The sequence below is a fragment of the Pantherophis guttatus genome, chromosome 8 (genome assembly GCF_059756535.1).
Source record: "Pantherophis guttatus breed Tessera chromosome 8, ASM5975653v1, whole genome shotgun sequence".
NCBI lineage: Eukaryota > Metazoa > Chordata > Lepidosauria > Squamata > Colubridae > Pantherophis > Pantherophis guttatus.
The window spans coordinates 62089193-62105284 of NC_142070.1; the positions used below are offsets into that span (position 1 = coordinate 62089193).

A 16092-nucleotide genomic window follows, 5' to 3' on the forward strand; every position below is an offset into this window, starting at 1 on the left:
AGTGTTCAAGGTCACTGTTGTAATTTCCTTGAATTTTCAGGTCAGTTGTTCTAATGCTTTCTTTCGTAAAAATTCCGTTTCTATGTGAAACATTTGTTAAGTGAATTTGCCTCATTTTATGACCCTGCTTGCCACAGTTAAGTTAATCACTACAATTGTTAAAGTAGTAACTGTCAGCTTCCAAGATGCCATAAGGAAGGAGAGGAAAGGCTTAAACTTTCACCTACTTAATTCCCCTGAAGAACTGTCTCCACGGAGATGGGATGGGGACATTCCTGTGAACTGACAGAGATGGGATGAGTAGAGTGGCTTGGAAGATGGCCAATGAGATGCAGAGAATTGGGAACCAGAAAGAGAGGTTTGGGGGGGGGGCAAAGTTCAGCGCTAACTGCGCATTGAGTCAGGGTCAGTTCGTTATGCTCAATAAAGAGAAACATTTCCTCAAAGATCGGGCGTTTGGAAATTCATTTATTTGGAGATAACAACGAAGCTTGACAGTAACACAGTTGTCAAGTGAATCTGACTTCCCCATTAACTTTGCTTTTCAGAAGGCTGCAAAAGGTGATTACATGACCCCACACATTGCAACCATCATAAATATGAGTCAGTTGCCAAGTGTCTGAATTTTGATAATCGGACCATGGGGATGCTGCAATGGTCTTAAGTGTGAAAAATGGTCATAAATCACTTTTTTCAGTGCTGTTGTAACTTGGAATGATCACTAAATGAACTGTTGTAAGTCGAGGACTACCTGTATACTGCTGCCTTATAAGCAATCTTACATTATATCACGTGGCAAAATGGCAATGCTTTAATTTGTAAATAAATTAAACAAAACTTACTTTGTCAAACAGAAAGACAATGATTTTCTCCCTGTCAAATACACATATTCAAAGAATTAAAACTTTCTTTAAATAAAAAAAACAGTTTCTATTTTAAAACTATTTTGTTTTAAAATAATTTTAGCAATCTGGAAATTACACAATTTAAGCAATAACATTTAAATACATTTCCTTTACCTGATGCTGATGCAGCTTTAGTCTTGAACTCTCTTTGCTCTGGCATTGGCTTGCTTTCCATTTTACACTGGATCATATCCTTTTTCTCTAATGACAATTCACATCTAATTGTTTCCTCTATATGACTGTAGTCTTTTTCACGATTAGATCTTTCTTCAATAATTGTGTCATCTTCGGTGTCTTTGATCAGTTGTTTATTTTCTGATGTGGTTGCTTCTTGAGGCATTTCTTCATATTTTGCTAAAGTCAAGTTACCAACAGTTTGTTTTCCAAAAGAATAGTGATTTGACAAAGATATTTCAAATGGAATAGATTGTTTTGCTGTACTTCTTTTACATGATCCAGGATGTTCAGTTAGTGAAAAAGGAATAGTTGCCCTCTCTTTGCTCAAAATTTTTCTCTCCAGAATGGACACATATTGAGATCCCTCATATTCCTCTGTTGAAGACAAGTCATCAGCACTTTCACTTTTTAAAGTGTCTCTGTTACAAAGATTAAACTTAGATGATGATACTGTAAAGACTGCTGATTTAGGACAGATGTTTTCCTCAGATTCAGGAAATTCTTCTTCTGAGTCTGGAAAAAGGTTGACATTTCACATATAAAAGAAAGAGCAACAGATGCAAAGTCAAAGAATGGTTTTGACAGCAATGCGTACTTAACACTTTTCTCACACTTTCTGCTGCCAAGCATAAATCAGCTCTATGCCCCCCAAAGTGATAAATTATGTGAAACAATTGTCAAAATATGGTATGTTGCAATTCAAAGCATAATGTTATGCTTTGTGAATCAATTAACATAAATTGTACATCTTCCTATAGTTCAGAATAAAAAGAGAGTATTAATCATATCATATTCAGTCATTCATTCAATTTATATAGACACTCATCTCACATTCATGATTCTGTGTGGCTTACAATTAAAACATAAATAATATATTAAAATATTTTAAGCAGCAACCATACAAATTCCTAAATGCAGCTGACCTTAAAACCCAAAGTCACTTTGTCTTGGCAGGGTTGAGCTGAAGCCTGTTGTACCCCATTTAGATCTGTTCAACCTCCAGACACTAAAACAGGATATTGGAAGCATTGCTTACTTCACTATATAGCTGGCTATCATCAGCATACTGATATACCTCATTCTACAGCTATGAATGACCTCACTGAGCAGCTTAAGATAGATATTAAACAGGAGCAGAAAGAGTACCAAATCATGCAACACCTCTGGACAGGATCTCTGCCCCTCAATGAACACCAGCTATATTTATTTAAAAATATATTAAAAATGATTAAAAATGAAATCCACAGAGTACAACAGTTATGTCTTCCTCAACGTACATTCATCACTTTCAAAGTCTTCTGAATATTCTTCAGTCTGCTGATTTATTGCACGAGCAAGAAGTGCTTCTTGTAGCTCTTCCTATAATATATTCATACATAAAGAATATTATTATGTATATAAAAACATTATCCAAATATTTTTCAGAATGAATTCAAAAATAGAAGTGTTGTGTCAGATCCGTGTATCTGCCATTCTTTGTGGAAGAAGGGGAGGGGATTTGGAGTTGTCACGTTTAGTTCTTTTCCTATGTGTCCTATGTATCCTAGTTCCTGCCTGGTCCTCTTTGTATAAACTTTACCCTGATTTATAACCGTTGCCTGGCGCCAGGAATTCCTGGAGAATTCTCACACCTCGAGAAAGGAAAGGGAAGGTGGAGGTGGGGGGAAGAGTGGACAAGATGACCCTGAGAAGCTCTTCATATCTATTTCTCAGAGAGGCTGGTGCAATTCGTATTCACACTGGCAGATTGGTCAGAATCCACATTGGAAGGTGGGGAGGGGGTTCCTAATTTCCTTTACCCTGAACTGCATGCCCTGAGGGACCCAGAGCCTGCTTTGAGTTTTGACTTGCTTTCATCCCTTTCAATAAAAGACTGCTTTTGAAATACAAAGTTTTCAAGAATTTGTACTTTCTTGGAAGGGGGGAGGGAGAAACTGGTCCTCACATGTTGCAAACTTTAGAGGCAATTCAAATACTTTTTCAAAAATAACTAACCCAGCTAATTATTATATCTTTCAATGTCCTTAATTTTAGTACTTATATATCCACACACGCATATATACACATGAGATATACGTATAAAATATATAGAAATAATATTGTCTATTATATTGTTAAAAGGAGGTGGAAGAGTCCAATTATAACATCAAAGATATTGCCAGTTCTGACTGTGGAACATATTATCAATTCTCATGTGCAAAGTCCCAAGCTAAAGAAGAAGATCAATCAGTTTCCACAATACAAATCGTAAGGATACCAGCAGCAAGGTTACAGTCATACAGTCATAAGTGGAAGGAGATGGGTGATATGAACGATGAGAAGATTAATAGTAACACAGACTTAATAACTAGTTTGACAGTGTTGAGGGAATTATTTGTTTAGCAGAGTGATGGCGTTCGGGAAAAAAACTGTTCTTGTGTCTAGTTGTTCTGGTGTGCAATGCTTTTTTTGAGGGTAGGAGTTGAAACAGTTTATGTCCAGGATGGGAAGGGTTTGTAAATATTTTCACAGCCCTCTTTTTGACTCGTGCAGTATACAGGTCCTTAATGGAAGGCAGGTTGGTAGTAATTGTTTTTTCTGCAATTCTAATTATCCTTTGTGTCTGTCTTGTTGGATTGCAGAATCAAACCAGGCAGTTATAGAGGTGCAGATAACAGACTCATCTTGGAACACTGCTATCATGTCTCCCCTGGTCCTTCTACCCTGGTCCTTCTCTAGCCATGCCAAGTTCCTGTAACCGTTCTTCACATGTTTTAGTCTCCAGTCCTCTAATAATCCTGGTTGCTCTTCTCTTCACTTTTTCTAGAGTTTCAACATCTTTTTTTATAGTGTGGTGATCAAACCTGGATTAAGTATTCTAGGTGTGGTCTTACTAAAGCTTTATAGAGTGTTATTAGTACCTCACTTGATCTTGATTGTATCCCTCTGTTAATGCAATTTAGGATTGCATTGGCTTTTCGGCTGCCACTGCACACTGCTAGCTCATATTTAACTGGTTGTCCACTAAGACTCCAAGATCCCTCTCACACTGCTATTAAGCCTAGTTTCACCTAGTCTATATGTGTACTTTTGGTTTTTCTTGCCTAAGTGTAAGACTTTACTTTTCTTTACAATGAATTTCATTTTGTTAGACAGTGTTCAAGTCTATCAAGATCCATCTAGATCTTAAGCCTATCAAGAGCTGTGGTTGCGCAGTGGTTAGAGTGCAGTACTGCAGGGCTAACTCACTGCTCACTCCAGGAGTTCAATTCTGAGCGGCTCAAGATTGACTCAGTCTTCTGTCCTTCAGAAGTCAGTAAAATGAGGACACAGACTGTTGGGGGCAATATGCTGATTCTACAGTGCTTAGAGAGTGCTGTAAAGCACTGTGAAGCGGTATATAAGTCTAAGTGCTATTGTTATAATCTAGAGTGTTAGCTATTCCTGACAGTTTAGTATCATCTGCAAATTCGGCAAGTTCCCCTTCTGTTCCCTCAGCTAAGTTGTTTATGAAGATATTGAAGAGTACTGGGCCTAAGACGGAGCCTTGTGGTACCCCACTACTTACTTCTCTACATGTGGATGTAGTACCATTAAGAACTACTTGTTGAGTATGGTTTGTTAGCCAGCTCCAAATCCATTTGGTAGTGATGTTGTCTATTCCACAGCTTTTTTCTTTTCTTTTTTGTGCCAAACTTCCTTATTTTGACTTGCCTTAACAGCCTTCTTCCTTACTATTTAACACTGAAGAAATCCCCAAAATGGTCCAGGTCTTCAAAAAGGAATAGGAGGCTGTGACTAAAGAGAGTCTCTTTTAACCTAGTGAAGATTAATTGTCCTTAAAGGTGATTAAAAAAAATGAAAGGCATAACTTACTGTCCATTTCAGTGAAATGGTGAATTTCAAAATGTGAAAATGAATTTCAAAATGGGGGCTTCCTCAAGTCCAGCCACCCCCCCACACACAGTTGCTTTGAAGCACAGCTCCTGAAGTTACTTGCAGACCAGAAGTGTATGAGAGGATCTTGAGGGGTAATTTTAAGACTTTCTACCCCAGGTGAGTCATATAAACTGAAGAAATGCCAGTTCCTTCTATTAGTAGTTGAACAGCTACATCCCAGGGAGCCAGCTTTGAGGTTGGCACCTCTTGGGTGTAATTTTACATTCTGTTCTCAGGCTTGTCCGTCTTTGGCCAGCCAGTTTATTCCGGACTGACACCTCTTGTTCTTATCAGCTGTCACATACACCCTTTACTGTCCATTCCCATGCCCATGCCTTACTTCCCCAATTGCCTTCCCCCTCCCTTGCCTTTTAAGAAAGGATGCCAGTGCATACTTCACATGCTGAAGATGGCAGGCCTGACATCAATCTACATTCCAATACCAGAAAAAAGTGTCACTGCGTTTTTGTATTTACCAGATGAGCTCATATTTTTGGACTCTAAGACTTTCCGTAGCTTGCCAAATTTCTTATCAGTAAGCTAACTATGCATGTCCGCATTCTTTCACTCCTTCTTCTAACTTTCTTTGTTCTCCTGCCAGGAGAGGTCTGGCCGCAGAGAGGTGGCCGGGATCTTTGCCAAAATGTAACTATTTAGATAGTGAGATGTTTTATTTTCTTTCTAACAAATAAATGAGTTTTTCTTAGAAAAAAATATCTTCGGGGTTTATTTTCTTGCAAAAGTATGCTTCAAGGGAAAAGTCTCGATCCACGTCTCTAAATCAAGGTGCGATTACCCAAAAGCAGAATGGGATTAATTAGCACCCTGACAAAAAGAGATTTAACAAAATCATGCAAATTATCATACAATATCCTGAATCTCATATGATAACAAAATCATGCTCAGAAGTGTTCAACACCACTTATGAAAATAGGGTCAATAAATGTCAGATGTTCAAGCTGACTTTAGAAAAGCCTGAGGAACACAAAACATTATTTTGATCCAGATAGATAATTGAGAAAGCTGAAATATACTAAAAAGTCAGTAAATGCTCCATTAATTATAGAAAGGTTGTTAATTGTGTTGATCATGTCAAGCTGTAGAATGCATTTAGAAAAATGAGAATTCCAGAACAGCCAATTGTCCTCATGAGAAACTTCTATACTGGTCACAAAAGTACAGCATGAGCAGAATTGTGCTCCGGATTGATAAAGGAGTGTGACAAAGCTGTATATTCTCCCATTATTTATTCAATCTAATACTGAATATTGTTAAAGAAAACTATATTGGAAGAAGAGAAATATGGGAAATTGGAGGAAGAAACATCAATAACCTGGGCTATATTGATGAAAACACAAAGGAGGTACAAGTTCTAGTAATAAAAGTCAAGGAGCACAGGAAAAAATGGGGTTAAATTATATATATACATATATATACATATACATATATATATATACACATATATATATATACATATACATATACATATATATATATACATACATACATACATACATACATACATATATATATATATATATATATATATATAACATGCAACCACCAGCCTTAGAATTAATAATAAAAATATCAAAATGGAAAAGAGCCTTATATGATCAACCATCAGCAGTAAAGAGATAAACAGTCAAAAATATGCTGCAGACCAGGAAGCAGTCATGAAGGCCTTAGAAAAGATGAGAATTGTGCAAACCATGGTATTCCCAGTGACACAATATGGAAGTGAAAGTTGGACTTTGAGGAAACAGGATAGGAAGAACATGATGCTTTTGAGAATACTGTGGATAACCAAGAAAATCACTGAACAAGTCAAGAGTTCTCACTTTGGGCACAAATAACCAACTCAAATTATCCTACTTTGAACACATTATGCAAAGACCTAGCTCTCTGAAGAAGACTCCAATGCCGGGAAAGGTGGAAGGAATGAAAAAAAGGAAGGAGGGCAGCAAAGTGAATAGACTCAATTATCCTGGTGATGAGTGAACTTCTGGACATGAGTGTACTATTTCACTGAAAGATTAAAAGATTAAGCTAGAGACATTGTCATGGAGAAAATCTATATGGTTGCTGAGAGTCAACAATGTCTTGATGACCATAATTAAATTATCAATCCAAATATACTTCAGAGAAGTTTGGCACTTACATATTTCAGACATGATGAAACTCTAAATAACTCTTAGTATTTTTAAAAATACAAGGTGCATGCCATTGGCTAAGGAAAACCTGAATAGTTTTTTTCAGCAGTTGGCCCAGTTTTTGCAATTGTTTTCTTTTTGAGAATTACAATGGTTTTATTGTCAGATCCTTAATTGGTTCTTTCTCAAATACTTCAAAATCAGTAAGATGCCTTGATCAAAAATAATAAAACAAGACATAATATATGTATGTAAAGTGTAAATATAAAACAGTTTTCCTCATCAGAAGGACCATCATTGACAATTATATGAGCCTTCAAGAGAATGTCAAGTTAGAATTGATAAAGAGTACTTTTGTCAAACTAACAAGTTTTATGAAAGCACCTCTTTCAAATGCTTTGAAGAACTCAAATTTCCAATAACAGGATACGGAACAGTAAAATAATTTTACCTGAAAAGTGATTCTTTTGGAGAACTTTGGGCTCTTGTTATAGGCTAAAGTAGTGATAATATCTTCATCAGACATGTTGCTTGATCTGAGGAAATTAACCTTACATATTCAACTTGTAGTCTTGAAAAGATGTATTTTCTTTTTGAATTTAATAAAAGAGAGAAAAAAAATTTAAATGATAATATTATTCATATTAATATTCATATTATCTAAAGGAGTATAAACACTGTTTCTTTAAAAACACCATATACTGTAATCTAATTTCTCAGATTAAATTTGCTGTGACAAATTTGTGAAGAGTAAAATTGGTAGTAATTTTCACACTGCACTGCTTTTGACATGGCACTTTATGGCATCTACCATCTATCATCTTGCCCAATTATACAGAAATGCCTTCAGTTTTGGAAAACTTGTTTTCAACATACCTATAATTGTCCAGCCTATAAAATGTTCTTTAGACCATTTTAGACTAGACATAGACTATCTTAGTTTAGATAAGATAGCTGGAGGAAATGATTGGGTGAATCCAGCAAGTGGCAAATGTTTCTTTGTATGATGGAGTGGGGCTACCAGCCTTAAAAGAAGCAATGCATAGATTTAGCATTCATGAAAAATACTGCTCAAATAAGTCTCGAGTGTGTATCAGTATACAGATAGTCTTCAACTTACAACTGCAATTGAGCCCAAAATTTATTCTGTTAAATGAGAAATTTGTTAAGTGAGTTAGAGATTAGATGCACTATTTTCTTATTTCTTATTTGCATTGAGGACAGCTAAAGATCGCTGCTCTGTTCCAATCTGCTAACGAAGTACCCCTGGTCTATCCCTGCCAAACAATCACCCTTCCGTTTTTCCACAGAAAGAATCATGCCAAGGCTCCGACAGGTAGCGGTCTCCAGCGAACCTGTCCGCTAAATTGCCCTCCCTGCCAAAGGTCTGCCCTTCCAGCGCCTGAGTCGCCGAGGACAGTGCCGCGTCGCCGGACTATCTTCTTCCACGCCCTTACCTCGCGTCGCAGGAAGGTTATTTCGTGTCTCAGTTAAGATGGCTGAGCAGCACCCACTCCGATCTTTCTCCTGCCCTGGCTGCAGGTGTATGAAAAGGTAAAGGCGGCCTCAGCTCGTGTAGGCCTCCCCGCCATAGAGGTAACCTAGCAACCTCCAGCACGCGGCTGCTGACAGCACAGACCAGCAGGGTTGTTGTTGTGGCAACTAAACCACGCCTCCGTTTCCGGATGGGGGTTTTAACCTACAGTTTGGGGGCGTTTCTCAGGGGGAGGATGGTTGCTCTGTATCTTTTTGTCTTTCGGAAACTTGTTTAAAAGCCAGTGATATTTACATGTCCCTGTCTGGTCAGGGACAAAACAGTAAGTACTTTTTAAAAAGACCGGACTTTTTGCTGAAAGTGGAAAAACTGATGTGATGATTGGAAAAGGATTAAATAAGGGTTGAAGGGAATCTTTGTAATGCCAAGAGGGAGGTAGAATAAGGGGTTTGTCAGTAACTGTTGAAAAAAGGGTTGGAAGGCTTATTTTTTCTTGCTTAACTTTTTTCTGTTTTTCTGTTCTTTTTTCTTCATGCACTATTTTCATTATTCCATATTTGTCCTTTATTATATAAAAACTCTAAATAAAAAGAATTTATCTTTTACTTATGTAAAATCTGCTTTTCACATTTTTCTTTAAAGTCTGGTTTGCATATCTTTCTTTTCCTACATTTTATTTTTTGGATATTGTTCATTTTTACATTGAGTTTTAATGCTAGGCCTTGAGGAAGAAAACTTAGTTTTAGCCAAAGATTTAAGGAAGCTATACAGATTCTTCCTTTAGCTTTTATCAATCCTGTCTCCAGGCATAGAAGTGTGTTTGAAACACAAGGCATCTGAAGAATTTCAGGATCCAAAAAAGGTCCTCTAAAGAAGCTGAGCAATATTAATCTACATTTATAGGAATGACATTGACTGCTTTGTACATCCAAATGTTATTTAATGAATAGATTAAATCTTTTAATCTACTCATTTAATCTAGATCTATTAAATCTAATAGATCTTTAGCTTTTGATGTCACTTGAGCAAGATAAAATGCTTCTGATGGATACCTACTCTAAGCAAGGAACAGAGTTCTTTCATGCTATTAGTCCTTTCTAGATCAGTGTTTTTCAAACTTGGCAAATTTAAGATGTGTGGACTTCCTCCCAGAATTCTGTTTAGAGTAAATTCTCCTACCAGTTCCTATCTCCACATCTAGAGCTGTATGAATCACATATTTATTTTTTCCAGAAAACTTTTCTTGGAATATAAAACATGCTCTATATTTAGAACAAGCATTTTTTTTCACATAGAAAAACCAATGCCAGAGTGTTTGATTCACAATGATTTAAATCTTGTCTAGTCATGACCTTGTTGTCATTGTTTATAGGTGTTAACTGTCTTAAAATATTAGTACTGACAGTATATATTTCTGAAGAATACACAGCTGGATATTAAACCATGGATTTTAATGTTTCAAAATGCTCTCTTTGCAGCTGTGATCATGCATCCCCACCCTCTTCCCTAGAAAAGCCAGCCATAAGAAGTTCCTCAGAAAATATAAAAGTCAAGCCTCTAATAAAAAACTGTCCAAGGCGCATTCCACAATCAGCCAGATGCTTGAGAAAGATACATTGTACTAACCACAAGCAGATGTAGATACTTAAAGAGATACATTATAACAAGACACCTGTTGCAAGCAGATGCTGCCTATCTAGATCGCTCGTTCATAAGGAAAAAAGTGCTGTCAACTATAACTGATTCATAATCAAACCAACTGAACCAACCAACCAACTGAACAGACTAAGAATAGGAATTAATGGGATTCAAAATCTTCCTGCCCCACTCAATTCCAAAGATAGGGCAAGACTTTTTAGGACATAATAGGATTTACCCACCCCCATTACAATAGCAAAAGACACAGGGATCACCATGTTGCACAACTCCTTGAAGCATTTTAATAGCAATAGCATTTAGACTTATATACCGCTTTACAGTGCCTTACAGCCCTCTCTAAGCAGTTTACAGAGTCAGCATATTGCCCCCAACAATCTGGGTCCTCATTTTACCGACCTTGGAAGGATGGAAGGCTGAGTCAACCTTGAGCTTGGTGAGATTTGAACTGCCAAATTGCAGGCAGTCAGCAAAAGTAGCCTACAGTACTGCACTCTAACCAATGTGCCACCATGGCTCTTGCTCACGAAACCCCAGAACCCTATAAAAATCCATCCACTCACCCAATCAACTGGCCAGCTGCCCCACAACTGAATTGCTGAATGTCACTTTGCTTCTGAAATAAACCACCTTCCAAGCAGCTCATTTTGACTTTTTAGTTTTAAATGGTGTCATTTTGTTTTCTTCTGTGGGTTTTCCCGGAGGGAAAAATGAGCCCCGAATTTTCTTCCAACACTTTTTAGGAGTTATGAAAAGATATTATAGTGTGCTAAATATAGTTTGGCTAATATATTTGATAGTACATAATTTATGTGGTCTATAATGGAACAGTTGAATATATATATATTTTTTTGCAATAAAGACTTTTTTTAGGATTAAAAGGATTTCTTTTAAATCAAATTGTTCAGTTACAAAATGTTTTAAAGTTGACTTCCAGTTGATGTCACGGTGAGAATGGCTGGAAAATAGTGGGCTCCACCGAGCCTTGCGAAATCCAGCTGGTAACCATTGTCTGGATACCCAACGGGGTCATAGCTGCCTTGTAGGGGTGGTGAAGGAAAGAGAGGTGCTTCACTGACCACAAGGAACTCACAATTTCCTCATTAGGTCCGAAGCAAACTCTCCTGAACGACAGCAGGGACAACTGCCATTTTTGGCAGTCACAAGCTGGGACAATTGGGACCACAAGATTTGTGCTGGAGAGATTCTTGGACAGAGCATTGGGTGAGATAATTACCAACTTTTACTCTAAAGACCTGATTTAAGTACAAGAATTTTAAAAGATAAGTTCCAAGCCTAAGAAAGTGGTAATTAAATACACGGGGAGGGGAAAAAAACTGAAAATCAAGAGGCAAAAGAAGCCCAAGGGAAGCTTTAAAACACAGAAAGCTTGAAAAATTTTTAACAATTTGAAAGGTGATTTTCGGGAAAAACTCTCTTGTTTATTTGTATTTCCAAACCCCCTGGATTTATCAGATAATCAGCTGTTTTGACAGTTTGGGAACAAGAGAGCCATCTACTGGAACAAAAGAAGTACTACAGCACTATAACCGCAGTATACTCAGTGAAAATAAACTCAATACACACAAAGTCTAATACACAGAATAGAAGTAATAACATCTGGAAGTCAACCTGACCTTAACTTTATATTAGAAGACTTGAATAATTTGATAATATTTAATGAGGTTTTTTTTTCCCTTTCTGAAGATTTCTAAAAGGAACTAACTTGCAAATAACTAAACTTTATTAAAATTGGCTATTGGATTATGGATCTTAAAGATTGGAGGAATCTAGTGGATTAACTTGGATTTGGACTAATAATGTTATTCAACAGAACATTCTACGAGACCAAAGAAGAAAGGTGATAGAAGAAAAGAGAAAAGAAGGAAAGTTAAATAAGACTTTAAAATTTGGACAATTGGGAAGATATATAATTGGAAAACTATAAGGCTGTAAATTACTAAAGAATTTTAAAGATCATATATTTAGGGGTTTTGGAGGTATAATTATGGGATACATGAGATTTAATTAAGCAGGAGTTTTTAAATATTGAGATATTGGAACTATAGAAATATATTGAGTAATTTTTATTAAATTCTTATAAAATGGATTTACAAGGGATAATAGAGGCATATGAAGAAATATTCTTGATGCTAAAAAAGTGTGCATGAAACTATAAAGAACAATGAAGGAGACAAGGGGATGGTTTAAAAACACAGAAATGAATGTAAAAGTCACTCAACAATTGGGGGGGAAAAGGAACACGATATTCAAGAAATAGATGAGAAATTAGAAGAACAGTGCAAGGGAAAAATCAAAATGAGACGCAAGAAGCTAAAAATAAAGAAGAGTAAGGATTAATAAGTAGGAATCAATTAGATAACTCCTTAAAAGCTTGTAATAGAACAGAGAGAAAAGAGAAAAATCTCTTTAAAAAAAGAGAAAGATTTAGAGAGAAAAAAAGAAATATATATATTTTTTAAAAAGGAAGTCTTGTTGATGGGTTGTCGAGCGTCCAGCAACCCTCGACACCTTGCGGACTGACAACAATAACGGACTACCTGGATGAAGGGAGGGGGGAAGAGTGAACACGGGCACAGGTGACGGTGATGGGTTAGGGACCACGAATAGGACTATCCATCACTGGTGCTGGGTGTAGAGGGATCGCGTAGGGATTAAGACCAGTGAACTGAGGTGAGGAGCAGCCAACGAACGGAGGCGTGGAGAAATGGTGACATCACAATCCGGCGACCTGGCTGCTCCTGGCGGCGGCAGATACAAACTGCTTTCCAGCTGGAAATGATTCTGGAGACACAGAAGACTGATAAAAAGGCGCTGAGTAGCAGACACTCTCAGTGCTGACTTTAGCTGCATTAGCAATCCGGCGTCAAGTAGGAGCTGTCGTGTACCAGCAAATAAACCAGGATTGATTCACTGAACTCTGTGTGTATTCCCTGCATGTTTTCACCGGCAGCCTAGCGTCGTCGAGATGGGTGATAATACAGCAGAAAGAGACAAAGGGTATCCAGAAGGGAATGTTCAGAAGGCACAAAAATATCAAAAAGAGCTACAAGATTCCAAGAGAGAGAGATAAAAGACTGACTAAAAAGTCAATAAATGATAGAATTTGGAAACGGTTAAAAGATGATGGATAATTAGAAAATATATTAATAAAATGGGAAATACAAATAGGGAAAATAATAATATATATTAATAGATAATAAAACTTATAACTAAAATAAACTTAGTAGATGGAAATTTAGGATTAGGTAATTTAATTGTATTATTAACATTAATAGTTTGTTAAAGTATATTATGAATTTAAAATATTAAGGATTAGAAATTGTGGGGATTTTGATATACACTCCCAGGATTGATTAAATATTATTTAATTATTAGTCCTACACAATCCTACACATTTGGAATATTGAAGTTATGGTGGAATAATGAGTAATTCTTAAAATATTAAATATTAGTAATTTAGTAGGGGATAACAAATACATGGCGGAAAGAAATGTTATCTATGTTTAAATGAATTGGAAAAATGATAAATAATTTTGAAGAGAGAATAGCATTGTTGAAGTTGGAAGATTAGGATCACATATACTTATTTGTATTATTATTGTTATCATTGCCTGTGCCACTCAAGAGCCTGAGTGGCGCAGCAGACTAATGCTACTGTTAAAGGTAGTATTAAGCTTCCAGCTGCCTGCAATTACTGCGAGTTCAATTCTCACCAGGCTCAAGGTTGATTCAGCCTTCCATCCTTTCTAAGGTCGGTAAAATGAGGATCCGGTTTGTGGGGGCAATAAGCTGACTTTGTATAAAATATACAAAAGTATGAAGGCTATTGCTTAACGCCTTGTAAGCCGCCCTGAGTCTCCGGATAAGGGCGGCATATGAATCAAAAAAAAAAAAATGTTTAAAAAAGATTTGACTCAGTCAATACACTGTCCACAAAATATGTAATTATTATACAAATATTATATTTAACATTATATATATAATGTTAAATTGACTATGTCAACTGCATATAAAGAAAATTTGTATAAAATATTTTATAGATGGCATTTTGCATCGTCAAGACTGGCAAAAATGTATAAAGATAGATCCACTAAATGTTGGAAGTGCAATCAAACACCTGGTTCATGTATGTGGTGGACATGCCCAAAAGCTAAAAAATATTGGATGAAAATACATACTTGGTTGGAAAAAATAATTCGTAACTGGCTGACCAACTGCACTCAACGTGTAGTCCTCAATGGAACTGCATCTACATGGAGGGAAGTATGCAGTGGAGTACCCCAAGACTCTGTTTTAGGCCCAGTACTCTTCAACATCTTCATCAATGATTTGGATGAGGGGATAGATGGAGAACTCGTCAAATTTGCTGATGACATCAAGTTGGCAGGAATAGCCAACACTTCAGAAGATAGGCTTAAGATACAGAAGGATCTTGACAGACTTGAACATTGGGCGCTATCTAACAAAATGAAATTCAATGGTGCAAAAATTAAGATTCTACATTTAGGCAAGAAAAACAAAACGCACAGGTACAGTATATGTGATACTTTGCTCAATAGTAACTGTGAGAGGGATCTTGGAGTCCTATTTAAACCATTTAAATATGCAGCAGCTGCCAAAAAAGCCAACATAGTTCTAGGCTGCATAAACAGGGATAGAATCAAAATCACATGAAGTGTTAATACCTCTTTATAATGCCTTGGTAAGGCCACACTTGGAATACTGCATTCAGTTTTGGTCGCCACGATGTAAAAAAGATGTGGAGACTCTAGAAAGAGTGCAGAGAAGAGCAACAAAGATGATTAGGGGACTGGAGGCTAAGACATATGAAGAACGGTTGCAGGAATTGGGTATGTCTTGTTTAATGAAAAGAAGGACTAGGGGAGACATGTTAGCAGTGTTCCTATATCCCAGGGACTGCCACAAAGAAGAGGGAGTCAAGCTAGTCTCCAAAGCACCTGGCAATAGGACAAGAAGCAATGGGTGGAAACTAATCAAGGAGAGAAGGCCACCTAAGACAGACAGGTCATAGCAGAGAGCTCTGACTAAATGTGGTCCACTGGAGAAGGAAATGGCAACCCACTCCAGTATCTTTGCCATGAAAACCCCATGGACAGTACCAAAAGGCAAAAAGATATGATGCTGGAAGATGAGCCCCTCAGGTCGGAAGGTGTCCAATATGCTACTGGGGAGGAATACTGGCACTACTGACCAATACTGGTCAGTACTAGTAGTGCCAGAAAGAGTGAAGCGCCAGAAAGAGTGAAGGACGCTCAGCTGTGGATGCATCTGGTGGTGAAAGGGAAGTCCGATGCTGTAAAGATTTTTTCTCCATAGGAACCTGGAATGTAAGTTCCATGAATCAAGGCAAGCTGGATGTGGTCAAACAAGAAATGACAAGACTGAACATAAGTCATAAGTTATTTGTCAAGCATATATAAGATAACAGGTAAAAGTATAAACATAATTTGAATACATGAAAGGAGTAAGTAAAAAGGAATATTAGGACAGGGATGGTAGGCACGCTGGTGCACTTATGCATGCCCCTTACAGACCTCTTAGGAATGGGCTGAGGTCAACAGTAGACAGTTTAAGGTTAAAGTTTTGGGGGTTTGGGGAAGAAACTACAGAGTCAGGTAGTGCATTCCAGGCATTGACCACTGAAGTCATATTTTCTGCAATCGAGTTTGGAACTGTTTACCTTGAGTTTGTATCTATTATTTGCTCATGTATTGTGTTGAAGATGAAGTAGTCATTGACAGGA

The 16092-nt window shown here is 37.1% G+C and overlaps 1 protein-coding gene and 1 long non-coding RNA gene across 3 annotated transcripts in view; one reads left to right on the forward strand and one right to left on the reverse strand.

Annotated features, from left to right (window-relative positions):
• MAP9 (microtubule associated protein 9) overlaps positions 1 to 8827 on the reverse strand; it is a 61509-nt gene extending 52682 nt beyond the window's left edge. For both annotated transcript variants that reach the window (XM_060690874.2, XM_060690872.2), the window contains exons 1-4: positions 8611 to 8827; positions 7605 to 7742; positions 2360 to 2441; positions 1020 to 1595 (exon numbers count right to left, since the gene is read on the reverse strand). In XM_060690874.2, coding sequence (XP_060546857.2) covers positions 1020 to 1595; positions 2360 to 2441; positions 7605 to 7679 — 733 coding nt within the window. In that variant the 5' untranslated portion in view covers positions 7680 to 7742; positions 8611 to 8827. The remainder of the gene's footprint in view (positions 1 to 1019; positions 1596 to 2359; positions 2442 to 7604; positions 7743 to 8610) is intronic.
• A 55-nt stretch (positions 8828 to 8882) lies between these two features.
• Positions 8883 to 10235, forward strand: LOC117674692 (uncharacterized). The gene is made up of 2 exons (XR_004593950.3): positions 8883 to 8970; positions 10127 to 10235. It is a non-coding gene; the product is annotated as an uncharacterized LOC117674692 (long non-coding RNA).
• The last annotated feature ends 5857 nt before the right edge of the window (positions 10236 to 16092 follow it).